A 15,814-nucleotide genomic window follows, 5' to 3' on the forward strand; every position below is an offset into this window, starting at 1 on the left:
ACAAAAATAATCTTCAACTGGGTAGTTATTTAAGTAGATAATAGATGCCATTTAACCCCTAAGAAAGAGTTCAAGTTTTTTGGATTTGGTGTTTATATCTGCTACTGTATATAACTTTATTTTATTTTTAAATTTTTATTTATCTATTTTTTTTTTAGAGATGGGGTTTTGCTCTGTCACCCAGGCTGGAATGCAGTGGTGTAAGCACAGCTCACTGCGGTCTTGAACTCCTGGGCTCAAGCAGTCCTTCCGCCTCAGCCTTCTGAGTAGCTGGGACTTTGAGGCACTAGCCACTGCACCCAGCTCAATGACTTTATTTTTGTTATTTCTTCCTGGCACTTCAGTTCATTACTTTCTGTATGTTTTAAACTCTTTTTTCGAGATAAACTTTTACTGTGGAATAGAATACTTCTATCAAATAAATCTTTTCCTTTATCTGATCCTTATAAAAGGCAATAATGATTTTAAAAAACATCTTAGTTTCTCTGTTTTTAATGAAATAAGCTTTCCAGTTATATTTACCAACAAAAACGGCTGACAGATTTCATAGCTTGTGATACACCACTTAGTTTGAGTTTTGGAAAGATGGGTGAGTTTTACACAAAAAAATCCTTGAGAAAATGTAATTCCTTTCCTAGTTCTTGTTTTTGCTAGCCTCAGAAAGAAAAATCTGCTTGGTGTGATAGCTCATGCCTGTAATCCCAGCTACTTGGGAGGCTGAGGCAGGAGGATTGCTTGAGGCCAGGAGTTTAAGACCAGCCTGGGCAACATAGCAAGACTGTCTCTTAAAAAAAAAAAAAAAGGAAGAAATATCTGATTTTCCTTGTATTATGGACTATCCATTGGATCATAGATGATAGCCCCACAGGCTTGTGCAGCAATTTGAATACCTCCCTCTGCATGTACGTCTATTGAAATACAGACACAATTGTTTTGGCTTAATCTCCCTTTAGTGTTTATGGGTTAGCTAAAAGCCAAAGAAAGTGACTATTGATACTTTAAGTTATTGAGATATATATGTGAATTTCAGCATTTTTAAAAATTCAATGATTATCATTCCTATATTGCAGTTTTTCGGAGGCTGGTACTTCTACATTCAGGCTTATAAAGCACTGAAGCATAAGACAGCAAATATGGACGTACTGATTGTGCTGGCAACCACCATTGCATTTGCCTACTCTTTGGTTATTCTTCTAGTTGCAATGTATGAGAGAGCCAAAGTGAACCCTATTACTTTCTTTGACACACCCCCTATGCTGTTTGTGTTTATTGCACTAGGCCGATGGCTGGAACATATAGCAAAGGTAAAGTAAGAAAGGGTGACATTTGTTAAAATGTTGGGTGGATAAATGACCATAGTATTTTTTAGGCCAGTCATTGGAAATATATGTTTTTATGTAGTTAACCATTTACTGAAAGACGTATTTTCATTTTGGCAATATTTTAAGTTAAATATCAGTTTAGAAGATTTACCAAATATGGAATTAATACTGTAGATAGTACAGTATGTCTGTTTATTTTAAGAGAGAGAGACAAATGAGAAATACTTATCACTTATTTACTTACATCACATTATTAATTGAAAAATTGACATGACCACATGGTTTAAAATAATGATAGAAAAATTCACCCATATTCCCTTGCTATAATGTAAATCATTTTCTAATTCCATTCTACATACCTTTCTACTTAACAGAGTTGCAAATGTAGTATTCATACTACCTTGTACCCTTAACACTATAAAGTTTTCCCCCATTTTTGCAGTCTAGATTATTATCTAATATTTCTGACTAAGTTTGTCACATCAGTTTGCTTTAATTTACTAAACCATTCAGGTGTTTTTCACCATTAGATTGTTTCTAATTTTTTATTTTTAGATAATCCTGCATTGAACATATTCATGTCTAATAGTCATTTCCATTGAGCTAATATCTTAGAAGACATTATAAAGGATGTGCTTACTGGGTTAAAGGGCATAAATATTTCTCTGGTTCATGGTACAAGTTGTAACAGTTTTTGCCAGCAGGGGTACGTCAGTGAAGTATTTTTACTACAACTTCACCAGCATTGCATCCCCCCCAAATTCTTGCTAAGTTAATAGACATTAAATGGTATTACAGGGTTACTTTAGTTTGTGTTTCTTCCATTAATGGTGGGGATAGACACTTTTTCATCATCGGATGTTTATATTTCCTTTTGAATGATTTGCCTGTATATGTCCTTTGCCTGTGTGTTTATTGGGTTCCTCATATTTTTCTTATTAATTTATATAATTTCTTCATAAATTATACCTAATAATACTTTTAAAAATATTTTGTGTACTTTTAGGCTGGGCGCGGTGGCTCATGCCTGTAATCCCAGTACTTTGGGAGGCCGAGGTGGGTGGATCACGAGGTCAGGAGTTTGAGACCAGCCTGGCCAACATGGTGAACCCCATCTCTACTAAAAATACAAAAATTAGCCAGGCATGGTGGCGTGCGCCTGTAATCCCAGCTACTCGGGAGGCTGAGGCAGGAGAATTGCTTGAACCCAGGAGGCAGGGGTTGCAGTTATCCAGCCTGGGTAACAGAGTGAGACTCTGTCTCAAAAAAATAAATAAATAAATAAAAAATATTTTATGTACTTTGTCTTTCTGAAGTGAAACATTTTCTAGTGAAACATTTTGAAGTGAAACATTTTCATATTAATTTTTAAACAAATTAATATTCCTAAAACTATCTTTTGGGTAAATGCTAAAGATTGTATTTTTATTTTAGTTAAGACCTGAACTTTTTCTTCCTTAGCATTTTCAATGTGTTTTTTTTAATTTATAGGGCAAAACATCAGAGGCTCTTGCAAAGCTAATTTCACTACAAGCTACAGAAGCAACTATTGTAACTCTTGATTCTGATAATATCCTCCTCAGGTATTTATCTTCCCTCTTCCCTCTTCTCTTTTTTTAACTTCTTAAGAAAAATTTCAAATATATACAGAAGTAGAAAAAGGACTATCATGAATTCACATAATCTGTCTCCCAGCTATAAAAATTATCCACATTTTGCCATACTTCATCTATCCATTTTGTCTGTCTTTCTTGTTGCAGTAGTATTAAACCAAATTTCAGTCATATTGTTTTACTGCTAAATATTCTGTATTATCTCTAAAAAACGATATATTCTGATGTAACTATACTACCGTATTGTACCTAACAAAATGAACATTAATTCCTTAATGTCACCTAAGACCCAATTCATATTCACATTTCTCCTGTTGTCTCCAAAATGTTTTAAGTCTCTTTGCCTGAAATAAAATTCAAACAAGATCCATGCATCATAGCATTTGACTATCATATGGCTTATGTTCTTTTAATCTAAAACAGTGCCTCCCTTCTTTCTTCTCATTGTCCTTCCTTCCCTCCTCCCCACAAAACAATTGACTTGGAGAAATAGCCATCAGTTGTTCTGTAGAATATCCCACAATCTGAATTTATCCTTTGTTTCCTTTTGGTTTCATTTAACTTGTTCTATAACTCCTATGTTACTTGTAAATTGGAAGATAAAGCTAAAGACTTGATTAGATTTCATTCTTTTGTATTTCTCATTTTTATACTCATAAAATTGTTTAGGCAAAGTTACATGATAAAGAAATTTTTAGTTAAATGAAACCCATTACATTATTTTTTAAAACTTTCATTTTTAATTTAATGACTGTTCAAAAAAATAGAGTGCCTACTTTGTGCTAGCTACTGTGCTGTTCACTAACAGTAAGCAAGACTGACATACTAGTTCCTAGTTTAAATGTTGGTTCTAGCTTCCATTGGTAGTAATTATGGAGCCACAAGCTTGATGTATACTGAAGAGCTTACATGGAGAGGTCAGGGTAGGAAGCATATTATCATGGTGCTTTTTATGTTAACTTATATCCAGTGAAGAACAAGTGGATGTGGAACTTGTACAACGTGGAGATATCATTAAAGTAGTTCCAGGAGGCAAATTTCCAGTGGATGGTCGTGTTATTGAAGGACATTCTATGGTAGATGAGTCCCTCATCACAGGTATGTTCTTCCAAAGGATCATGACCAAAATGTTAAGAAAAATAGACATGAAAGATGAAGCACTTTTTGTAGAAGCTATGAATAACTATATTATGAACAAAGAGAATAAGTTCTTTTAAGACTGCATTAAATCAGTTTCCTCAGATTTACTTGGTGGATTTAGTTATGCTATTAGTCCATTTTCACATTGCTATAAAGAAATACCTGAAACTGGGTAATTTATAAAGACAAGAAGTTTAATTGACTCACAGTTCCGCATGTTTGGGAAGGCCTCAGGAAACTTGTAATCATGGTGGAGGAGAAGGGAAAGCAAGGACCTTCTTCACAAGGCAGCAGGAGAGAGAAGTGCTAGCAGGGGGAATACCAGATGCTTATAAAACCATAAGGTCTCATGAGAACTCACTCACTGTCATGACAACAGCATAGGGGAAACCACCTCCATGATTCAATCACCTCCCCTCCTCGACATGTGGGGATTACAATTTGAGATGAGATTTGGGTGGGGACACAGAGCAAAACCATATCATCCCACCCTCGACCCCTCCCAAATGTCATGTCTTTTCACATTTCAAAACCAATCATGCCTTCCCAACAGTCTCCCAAAGTCTTATTTCAGCATTAACTCAAAAGTCCACAATCTAAAGTCTCTTCTGAGACAAGGCAAGTCCCTTCCACCTGTGAGGCTGTAAAATCAAAAACGAGTTCCTTACAAGATACAGTGGGGGTACAGGCATTGGATAAATGCTCCCATTCCAAATGGGAGAAATTGGCCAAAACAAAGGGGCTACAGGCCCCATGCAAGTCCAAAATCCACTGGGGCAGTCATTAAATCTTAAAGCCCCAAAATGATTTCCTTTGACTTCATGTCTCACATCCAGGTCATGCTGATGCAAGAAGTGGGCTCCCAAGGTCTTGGGCAGATCCACCCCTGTGGCTTTGCAGGGTACAGCCCCTGCCACTGGCTGCTTTTACGGGCTGGTGTTGAGTGTCTGTGTCTTTTCTAGGTACACAGTACAAGCTGTTGGTGGATCTCTACCATTCTGTGGTCTGGAGGATAGTGGCCCTCTTCTCACAGCTCCACTAGGTAGTGCCCCATTGGGGACTCTGTGTGGGGGCTCCAAACTCACATTTCCCTTCTGAACTGCCCTAGCAGAGGTTTTCCATGATGGCTCCTCCCCTGCAGCAGACTTATGCCTGGTCATCCAGGCATTTCCATACATCCTCTGAAATCTAGGCAGAGGTTCCCAAACCTCAGTTCTTGACTTCTGTGCACCTGCAGGCCCAACACCACGTGGAAGCTGCCAAGGCTTGGGGCTTGCACCCTCTGAAGCAATGGCCTGAGTTGTATCTTGACCACTTTTAGCCATGACTGGAGCTGAAGCTGCTGGGATGCAGGATACCATGTCACTGAGGCTGCACAGCGCATCAGAGGCCCTGGTTCCCAGCCCACAAAATCTTTTTTTCTCCTAGGCCTCAGAGCCTGTGATGGGAGGGGCTGCTGCCAAGATCTCTGACATGTCCTGGAGATGTTTTCCCCATTGTCTTGGCGATTAATATTTGGCTCCTCGTTACTTATGCAAATTTCTGCAGCCCGCTTGAATTTCTCCCCAGAAAATGGGTTTTTCTTTTCTATTGCATTGTCAGGCTGTGAATTTTCCAAGCCTTTATGCTCTGCTTCCTTTTTAAACATAAGTTCCAATTTCAAACCGTCTCTTTGTGAACACATAAAACTGAATGCTTTCAGAATAATGCAGGTCATGTCTTGAATGCTTTGCTGCTTCAAAAATTTCTTCTGCCAGGTATCACAAATCATCTCTCTCAAGCTCACTATTCCACAGATCTCTAGGGTGGGGAAAAAATGCCACCCGTCTCTTTTCTTTTTTTTTTTTTTTTTTGGAGACGGAGTCTCGCTCTGTCACCCAGGCTGGAGTGCAGTGGCACGATCTCGGCTCACTGCAAGCTCTGCCTCCCGGGTTCACCCCATTCTCCTGCCTCAGCCGCCCAAGTAGCTGGGACTACAGGCACCCGCCACCATGCCCGGCTAATTTTTTGTATTTTTTAGTAGAGACGGGGTTTCACCGTGTTAGCCAGGATGGTCTCAATCTCCTGACCTCGTGATCAGCCCAACTCGGCCTCCCAAAGTGCTGGGATTACAGGCGTGAGCCACCGCACCCGGCTGCCACCCATCTCTTTTCTAAACCATAGCATGAGGGACCTTTACTCCAGTGCCCAATAAGTTCCTCATCTCCATCTGAGACCACCTCAGCTTGGACTTCATTGTTCACATCACTGTCAGCATTTTGATCAAAACCATTCAACAAGTTTGGCTGGGCGCAGTGGCTCATGCCTGTAATCCCAGCACTTTGGGAGGCCGAGGCTGGTGGATCGCTTAAGGTCTGGAGTTTGAGACCAGCCTGACCAACATGGTGAAACCCCGTCTCTACTAAAAATATAAAATTAGCCAGGTGTGGTGGAGCATGCCTGTAATCCTAGCTACTTGGGAGGCTGAAGTAGAAGAATCACTTGAACTCAAGAAGCAGGGGTTGCAGTGAGCCGAGATTGCGCCATTGCACTCCAGCCTGGGCAAGAAGTGCGAAACTCTGTTACAAAAACAAAAAACAAAAAAACCTAAAACCATTCAACAGGTTTCTATGAAGTTCCAAACTTTCCCACATTTTCCTGTCTTTTTCTGAGCCCTCCAAACTGTTCCAGCCTCTGCCCATTACCCAGTTCCAAAGTCGCTTTCGCATTTTCAAGTATCTTTATAACAGTGTCCTACTCCCTGTGGTAACAACTTACTCAATTTACTACATTAGTCAGTTTTCACACTGCTCTAAAGAAATACCCAACACTGGGTAATTTATGAAGGTAGGAGATTTAATTGATTCACAGTTCTGCATGACTGGGAAGGCCTCAGGAAACTTAAAATCTTGGCAGAAGGTGAAGGGGGCAAGGACCTTCTTCATAAGGCAACAGTAGAGACAAGTGCCAGCAGGGGAAATGCCAGACACTTAAAAAACCATCAGATCTTGTGAAAACTCACTCATCACAAGAACAGCATGGGGGAAATGCCCCCAAATGACTCAATCACCTCCCTCCTTTGACATGTGGAGATTATAGGTCCCTCCCTCAACATGTGGGGATTACAATTAGAGATGAAACTTGGGCGGGGACACAGAGCCAAACCATATCAACTATTGAAGGCTTTTATCACTGGAGATTATTAGCTACTAGAATGCATAACCAAAGGAAGTTGTCTCAGTTTCCTGTAGACTTGATGGACTTTGGCAAATTTTCCTGGGCAAATACCTATTCTGCCCTTCCTGCTGTAAAGACTGGTCTAATCTGAGCTATGACATGAGTCCAGGTTTTCCACATCAGGGTCTACTCTAAGGGAATAGCCCTGGCATAGTTTTAGAAATTTTAGGTAACTAAGGCCAATCTGAAGCAGAATCAAAATGATACCTTTCCCATCTCAACTCTCTGATAGTCCTAGAAGAAGCTCAGTTTATGAACCATGTGGAAATAATTTAGGACTGTGTGTTTCTTTCTTTCTTGAGACAAGGTCTTACCCTGTCACCCAAGTTGGAGTGCAATGGCACAATCTTGACTCATAGCAACCTCTGCCTCCCAGGCTCAAACAATCCTCCCACCTCAGCCTCCCACGTACCTGGGACTACAGGCGCATGTCACCATGCCTGGCTAACTTTTGTATTTTTTTGTAGAGATCGGGTTTTGCCATCTTGCCCAGTCTCGAACTCCTGAGTTCAAGCCATCTGTCTGCCTCAGCCTCCCAAAGTGCTAGGATTACAGGCATGAGCCACTGTGCCCAACGAGACTGTGTGTTTCTCAATAGGGGTGCTATTGCCAGTTTGGATGGGGCAATTCTTAGTTCTGGGGGACTCTCTTACACACTGTAGTACAATTCAGTGCCCCTGACCCTGGCACTGGCACACTAAATCGAAGTAGTAGCACCCCCTTCCCCATCCTGTGCAGTCATTATTACAAACGAAAACTCCCTCCCACATTTCTAAATGTTCCTTGAGAACAGGTTAAGAACCAATGTTCTAGGACTAGGGTGAAACTCTAAAAGTATCTGCCAACAAGAGCTACCATACAGGTTTTTCCAGTTCAACGTTTATATTCCTGGCATTGGCCTAGAACTGATATAAGGAAAAAGGGAAAGCAACTTTCACCTAGGCATTTGTTCAGATTCTATTTTATATCTAGGTATTTTTGACAAGTAACAAATAATGATATGTTTCATGATAGTGATCATTTATGCTCCTTAAATCTATCTTTACTCTCCATACAGGGGAGGCAATGCCTGTGGCTAAGAAACCTGGCAGCACAGTGATTGCTGGTTCCATTAACCAGAATGGGTCACTGCTTATCTGCGCAACACATGTTGGAGCAGACACAACCCTTTCTCAAATTGTCAAACTTGTGGAAGAGGCACAAACATCAAAGGTAACAACTCCTTAGGAGAAACACAAACTATTTTCTTTAAAGCCTTCTCAGTATAAATCTTCACCTAGCTTTTACGTTTTCCAATAAAAATTTTAGTTGCATTAATATGGAGTTCGTTTGTTTTTGTTTTGAGATAGGGTCTCACTCTGTTGCCCAGGCTGGAGTGCAGTGACACCATCATGGCTCACTGCACCCTTGACCTCCTAAGTTCAAGCGATCCTTCTGCCTCAGCCTCCCGAGTAGCTGGGACTGTGTGAGGGCACATGCCACCACACCCAGCTAATTTAAAAAAAATTTTTTTATAGAAACGGGGTCTCCCTAAGTTGCCCAGGATGGTCTCGAACTCCTGGACTCAAGCTATCATCCTGCCTTAGTCTCTCAAAGTGTTGGGATTACAGGTGTGAGCCACCACACCTGGCCATTAACATGAAGTTTGTTAAAATATTTCTATTTGTGCTAACTACTAAATATACTCTGCATTCAGTATCGGAAAAGACTTTGATATGCTTCTTCTTCTTCTTATTGTTGTTATTTTTAATTCTAGGCTCCTATCCAGCAGTTTGCAGACAAACTCAGTGGCTATTTTGTTCCTTTTATTGTTTTTGTTTCCATTGCCACCCTCTTGGTATGGATTGTAATTGGATTTCTGAATTTTGAAATTGTGGAAACCTACTTTCCTGTAAGTGACTTGTAATAACTCTTTAATATATGCAGAACAATTTGTGAGTCTTTTGCATTAGTAATTCATTGGAAATAACTTTAATAATTACCAGGATCTTTAAAGGTTTGGAGTGGGAGGGTGATAAGAATAATATTTGCATTTTTATAAATATAAAAAATTTCCTTTTGGAAAAAAAAATTTGATTATGACTTGTGATTTTCCAAAAGCAAATACCAAACTTTTACATGTTATGCTTAGTCTCATTTCTGACATGGTTTTGCTTTCACAAAGGGCTATAGATATATTGAGGAAAACCTCAGGATTTCAGCTCTGTCATTTACTGTCAATATGATCTTAGACTACTTAATTGCTCTCTGAGCTTCAGTTTCCTCAACTATAAAGTGAGGCTTTAATAATACTCATTTTGTGTAACTTAAGGTTGTTGTGAAGGTTAAATAATATATTAGAAATAATTTGTAATTTATTAAATGCTTTACAAATATAAGATATTATTAGTGTCTACTCATCTAGTTCTCTGATGCTGTCTATGGTGTTGTAAAGTGGTAAAGTAGAACTGGACTGTGCCTCAAATTAGATATATAAACTTTAAGTCATGTAAGTTTTACTATCCTCAGTTCTCTTATCTGTAAAATAGGGAAAATAATACCTAAGATACAGGATTGGAATTAGTATAGGTGAAAGCATCTAACATATTGACAGATGCAGGTGACAGCCAAGGGTCCCCCTGCGAAACCCCTGAAGGTTGAAAACCTTCAAGCCTAAAACATCCTGAAGGTTGAAAAACCGGACTGCTGGTCCCAGATGAAGCCTGCCCTACTCCCCTACCCCTGACTGATTCTTTCTAAATAATGTCCACATATGCACTGGGAGGATGGGGTGGGGCCCCGGGAAGTTCACCCCATTTGTGTAGGGAAGGAGTCTGGACTGTCCTGTTCCTGGGTGGTACCCGGGGTTCAATCGGTGAGGTGGAGAGCCTGTTAACAGGACTCAATCTCATTTTGCTGAGTTGTTTTTCCTTTTTCCTTTTTGGCCAATAAATTCCTTTCCCCCTCACCCTTCAAAGTGTCTGCAAACCTAATCTTTCCTGGTCGTGTGACAAGAATCTGTTCTTTTTCTACAACAACATGTATGCATATGTGAAGTTTATGGAAGCATAAGCCTAGAAATCTATGAAAACCCCTTCCAGCTGTGTTTCTATATAGCTCTATAATTCTTGGATGAATATTTAAGTATTTGAGAACTTAATAAGAACCTAACACTGTAAAACTATTACTGATAAGAGCTGCAGTGAGCCATGATTGCACTAATGTACTCCAGCCTGGGCAACAGAGCGAGACTCCTACTCAAAGTAAATAAAGTCTTACTTTGTTGTGTTTATTTATTTTATTTTTTATTCAGGAGGTACATGTGCAGGTTTATTTATTTATTTATTTATTTATTTATTTATTTATTTATTGCGACAGAGTCTTGCTCTGTTGCCTAGGCTGGAGTGCAGTGGCACGATCTCGGCTCACTGCAACTTCCACCTCCCAGGTTCAAGTGATTCTCATGCCTCAGCCTCCCGAGTAGCTGGGATTACAGGCTTATGCCACCATACCCGGCTAATTTCTGTAGTTTTAGTAGAGATGGGGTTTCGCCATGTTGGTCAGGCTGGTCTCAAATTCCTGACCTCAGGTGACCCACCTGCCTCGGCCTCCCAAAGTGCTGGGATAACAGGCATGAGCCACTGTGCCCGGTCCATGGGTATATTGTTTATTACATGGGTATATTGGGTGATGCTGGGGTTTAGGCTTATGGTGACCCCATCTCCCAAATAGTGAACATAGTACTGAATAAGTAGTTTTTCATCCGTTGCCTCCCTCCCTTCTTCTCACCTTTTGGAGGCCCCACTGCTCATTGATTTCATCTTTATGTCCATGTGTAGCCATTGTTTAGCTCCTGCTTATAAGTGAGAACATGTAGTATTTGATTTTCTGTCCCGCCTCCAGCTTCACCTATGCTACGCAAAGGACATGATTTCTTTCTTTTTTGTGGCTGCATAGTATTCCATGGTGTATATGTACTACATTTCCTTTATCCAGTCCACCATTGATGGGCACCTGGGTGACTCCATGTCTTTGCTATTGTGAAGAGTGCTGTGATAAACACACACATGCAGTTGTCTTTTGATAAAACAATTTAAAATAAATAAAAGAAAATCCTTTGGGTAGGTATCCAGTAGTGAGATTGCTGGGTTAAATGGTAGTTCTATTTTAAGTTCTTGGAGAAATCTCCAGACTGTTTTCCATAGAGGTTGAACTGATTTACATTCCCACCAACAGTATATAAGTGTTCCCTTTTCTCTGCATCGTTGCCAACATCTGTTATTTTTTGACTTTTTAATTATAGCCATTCTGACTGGTGTGAAGGGGTATTTCATTGTGGTTTTAATTTGCATTTCCCTGATGATTAGTGATGTTGAGTATTTTTTCAAGTGTTTTTTGATCACTTGTATGTCTTCTTTTGAGAGGTGTCTATTTATGCCCTTTGCCCACTTTTAAATAGGGTTGTTTTATCCTTGTTGATTTGTTTAAGTTTCATATACAGTCTAGATATTAGTCCTTTGTTGGATGCATACTTTGCAAATATTTTCTTCCATTCTGTAGGTTCTGTGTTTATTCTGTTGATTGTTTCTTTTGTTGTGCAGAAGCTCTTTCGTTTAATTAAATCTCCTTTATTAATTTTTGGTTTTGTGGCAATTGTTTTTGAGGTCTTAGTCATAAATTCTTTCCCTAGGATAATATCTAGAAGAGTTTTTCCTAGGTTTTCTTGGGGTTTTTATAGTTTGGGGTTTTACATCTAAGTCTTCAATCTATCCTGAATTAATTTTTTTATATGGTGAGAGATATGAGTCCAGTTTCATTCTTCTGCATATGGCTAGCTAGTTTTCCCAGCACCATATATTGAATAGGGTGTCCTTTCCCCATTGTTTGTTTTTGTCAACTTTGTTGAAGACCAGTTGGTTGTAGGTGTGTGGCTTTATTTCTGGGTTCTCTATTTTGTTCAATTGATCTACGTGTCTATTTTTGTATCAATACCATGCTGTTTTGATTACTATAGTCTTTTAGTATAATTTGAAGTTGGGTAATGTGATGCCTCTAGTTTTATTTTTTTTGCTTAGGATTGCTTCGGCTATTTAGGTTCTTTTTCCATATGAAATTTAGGATTGCTTTTTTAATTCTGTGACAGAGGACATTAGTAGTTTTATAGGAATTGTGTTGAATCTATAGGTTGCTTTGGACAGTATGGTAGATAGGATTAGAGTTAGACATGGAGAGAAGATCATCTCCTGCCACACCCTTCCCCCACACCTATAGTGTTGCAGATGCAGCAGTGCTATTTCCCACCAGGGGCCAGCTAGCGCACACTTGGACAAAGCATATTTCATGCTTTTCATGGTGGCTCCATCCCTACTGCAAGTGAGTCACGTGCCGCTTGGGTTTTTTCCAAGGGCAAGGCTCAGCTCCCTCTCCCGACAGAGTGGCACTGTCCCGGCAAGGAGGGACAGACAAATCACTGAGTTGCCTGCTTTGGTCTGGGGGAAAAGACTAACCCAAACCCATTTTAGTGGTAGTTATCAGAGGGGCATACTCATGGGAACCAAAGGACAAAGTCCTTATGAAATCAAGGTCAGGAGCCCTATAACAAGGGCACAAAAGAGAAGCTGATCATGTTCTTGCCGGCACAGGATCAGGAGTGTGAGTGCACCCTAATGTAATCTCTTCCCACCACCCCTGCACCAGGGCAGGTGCTTCTACCTGACACCAACCTACCTGCTGTCTCTTACTCTTGAGTGCCATCTACTGGTGTGTATCCTGAACTGCATCATAAAATTTAAAATCTGCTAACAGAAGAGCTTAGTTCTAGCCCTTAAGATAAGTCCACAGGGACCTCTGCACCCTAAACCCTATAGGAGATTGTTAGCTCTAATGGCTAATACCTCACTACAAAAAGCAGCATCTGAGAAAGCTATGGCATAGAAGCTATCCACAACCAAGTAATCTGTACAGCACCTTGGCCCCCTGAAAGCACCAAAAACAAAGCTAAATGATCATACACAACATGCACCACAGTAAAGCACCCAAGGGAAAAAAAAGAAGGAAAGAAAAAGTCCCATGGAAATGATAGCAAATTCAGAAATAGGAAGCAAAAGTTCCCTTGGATGAGAAAGAATCAGTGCAAAAACTCTAGCAGTACAAAAAGTGTTTTCACGTCGCCAAAGGATTGTAATAGCTCTCTAGCAACGGATCCTAAGCAGACAGATAAGTAATTTAAAATATGGATTGCAAGGAAACCTCAATGAGATCCAAATGAAAGTTGAAATCCAATGTAAAGAAACCAGAAAAACGATTCAGGATATGCAAGACGAGGTAGCCATATTAAGAAAAAAAACAAATGGAACTGCTGGAACTGAAAAATTCAGTAAAGGAATTTCAAATCCAGAGAACTCCTGCAAGACACTATACAAGATGACCATCCTCAAGGCACGCAGGCATTAGAATATCCAAAGTCAATGCAAAAGAAAAAAATCTTAAAGGCAGCTACAGAAAAGGGCCAAATTACCTACAGAGCAAAACCCATCAGGCTAACAGCAGACTTCTCAGTGGAAATGTTACAAGCTGGAAGTGATTGGGAACCTATTTTTAGTTTCCCTAAAGAAAAAAAAACTGGCAACCAGGAATTTCATATCCTACCAAATTAAGCTTCATACATGAAGTAGAAACAAAGTCTTCCCCAGACAAGCAAACAGTAAGGAAATTCATCACCACCAGACCAGAGCTATAAGAAATGTTCAGAGGAGTTCTGAACATGGAAACAAAAGAATGATACTTGCTACCACAAAAACATATATAAATACAAAGCTCACAGACCCTATAAAGCAATTACACAATTGAGACTACAAAGAAACTAGCAAACACCACCATAAGGAACAAAAACTCATATATCAATATTAAACTTGAATGTAAATGGCCTAAATACTCCACTTAAAAGACATAGAGTGGCAAATTGGAATAAAAAAACAAGATCCATCCTTTTGCTGTCATCAAGAGACCCATCTCACAGGTAATAACTCATAGGCTCAAGGTGAAGGGATAGAGAAAGATCTATCATGCAAATGGAAAACAAAGAGCAGGGGTTGCTATTCTTGTGTTAGATAAAACAGAGTTTAAGCCAACAATAGTTTTAAAAAAAGGCAAAGAAGGGCACTACAAAATGATAAAGGTCTCAATTCAACAAGAAGATTTAACTAAAATACATATGCACCCAACATTGGAGCATCCAGATTTATAAAACAAATACTGCTAGACCTACAAAAAGAGGTAGACTGCCATACAATAATAGTGGAGGACTTCGGTACCCCACTGACAGCACTAGAGAGATCATCAAGGACAAAAATTAGCAAAGAAACTCTGCACTTAAATTGGATTCTCAACCAAATGGCCCTAATAGATATCTACAGAATACTCCACTCAATAACCACAGAGTATACATTCTTCTCATATGAACATGATACATTCCCTAACATTGATCATAGGCTTGGTCATAAAGCAAGTCTCAATAAATTAAAAAACAACTAGATCAGATCAAGCGTCTTCCTAGACTCCAGTGGAATAAAATTAGAAATCAATACCAAGAGGAACTCTAAAAGCCACACAAGTACAGGGAGACTAAACAACCAACTCCTGAATAACTTTTGAGTAAACAATGAAGTTAATGCATTTCGGCTGGGTGCAGTGGCTCATGCCTGTAATCCCAGCACTTTGGGAGGCCGAGGTGGGTGGATCCCCTGAGGTCGGGAGTTCAAGACCAGCCTGGCCAACATGGCGAAACCCTGTCTCTACTAAAAATACAAAAATTAGCCAGGCATGGTGGTGCACACCTGTAATCCCAGCTACTTGGGAGGCTGAGGCAGGAGAATTGCTTGAACCCAGGAGGTGGAGGTTTCATTGAGCCTAGATCGCGCCATTGAACTGCAGCCTGGGCAACAAGAACAAAATTCCGTCTCAAAAAAAAAAAAAAAAATCTCTCTTCCTGATGACATGATTCTATACCTAGAAAACCATAAAGATTTCTCCAAAAGACTCCCAGACCAGATAAACTACTTCAGTAAAGTTTCAGGGTATAAAATCAACATACAAAAATTATTAGCATTTCTATACATCAACAACGTCCAACTTGAGAACCAAATCAAGAACTCAATCCCATTTACAATAGTCACACACAAAACATACCTAGGAATACATTTAACCAAGGAGGTGAAAGATCTCTACAAAGAGAAGCATAAAACACTGATGAAAGAAACTGAAGAAGACACAAACAAATGGAAAAACATTCCATGCCCATGGATTGGAAGCATTAATATTATTAAAACTACCATACTGTCCAAAGCAACCTATAGATTCAGCACAATTCCTATAAAACTAATGTCCTCTGTCACAGAATTTAAAAAGCAATCCTAAAATTCATATGGAAAAAGAACCTAAATAGCCGAAGCAATCCTAAGCAAAAAGAATAAAACTAGAGGCATTACATTACCTGACTTCAAATTATACTAAAAGGCTATAGTAATCAAAAGCATGGTATTGATA

At 39.5% G+C, this 15,814-nt stretch overlaps 1 protein-coding gene across 12 annotated transcripts in view; it reads left to right on the plus strand.

Moving 5' to 3' along the window:
• The window catches only part of ATP7A (ATPase copper transporting alpha), a 140,506-nt gene that overhangs the window by 101,990 nt on the left and 22,702 nt on the right, over positions 1 to 15,814 (plus strand). For 9 of the 12 annotated variants that reach the window (XM_002831836.6, XM_024241029.3, XM_054544755.2 and 6 more), the window contains 5 exons: positions 1,071 to 1,304; positions 2,814 to 2,905; positions 3,906 to 4,033; positions 8,349 to 8,503; positions 9,048 to 9,182. In XM_002831836.6, coding sequence (XP_002831882.2) covers positions 1,071 to 1,304; positions 2,814 to 2,905; positions 3,906 to 4,033; positions 8,349 to 8,503; positions 9,048 to 9,182 — 744 coding nt within the window. The remainder of the gene's footprint in view (positions 1 to 1,070; positions 1,305 to 2,813; positions 2,906 to 3,905; positions 4,034 to 8,348; positions 8,504 to 9,047; positions 9,183 to 15,814) is intronic. The other 3 variants (XM_054544758.2, XM_063721062.1, XM_063721061.1) reach the window with 1 other exon arrangement.

This window comes from Pongo abelii, chromosome X (assembly GCF_028885655.2).
Source record: "Pongo abelii isolate AG06213 chromosome X, NHGRI_mPonAbe1-v2.0_pri, whole genome shotgun sequence".
Taxonomy (NCBI): Eukaryota; Metazoa; Chordata; class Mammalia; order Primates; family Hominidae; genus Pongo; species Pongo abelii.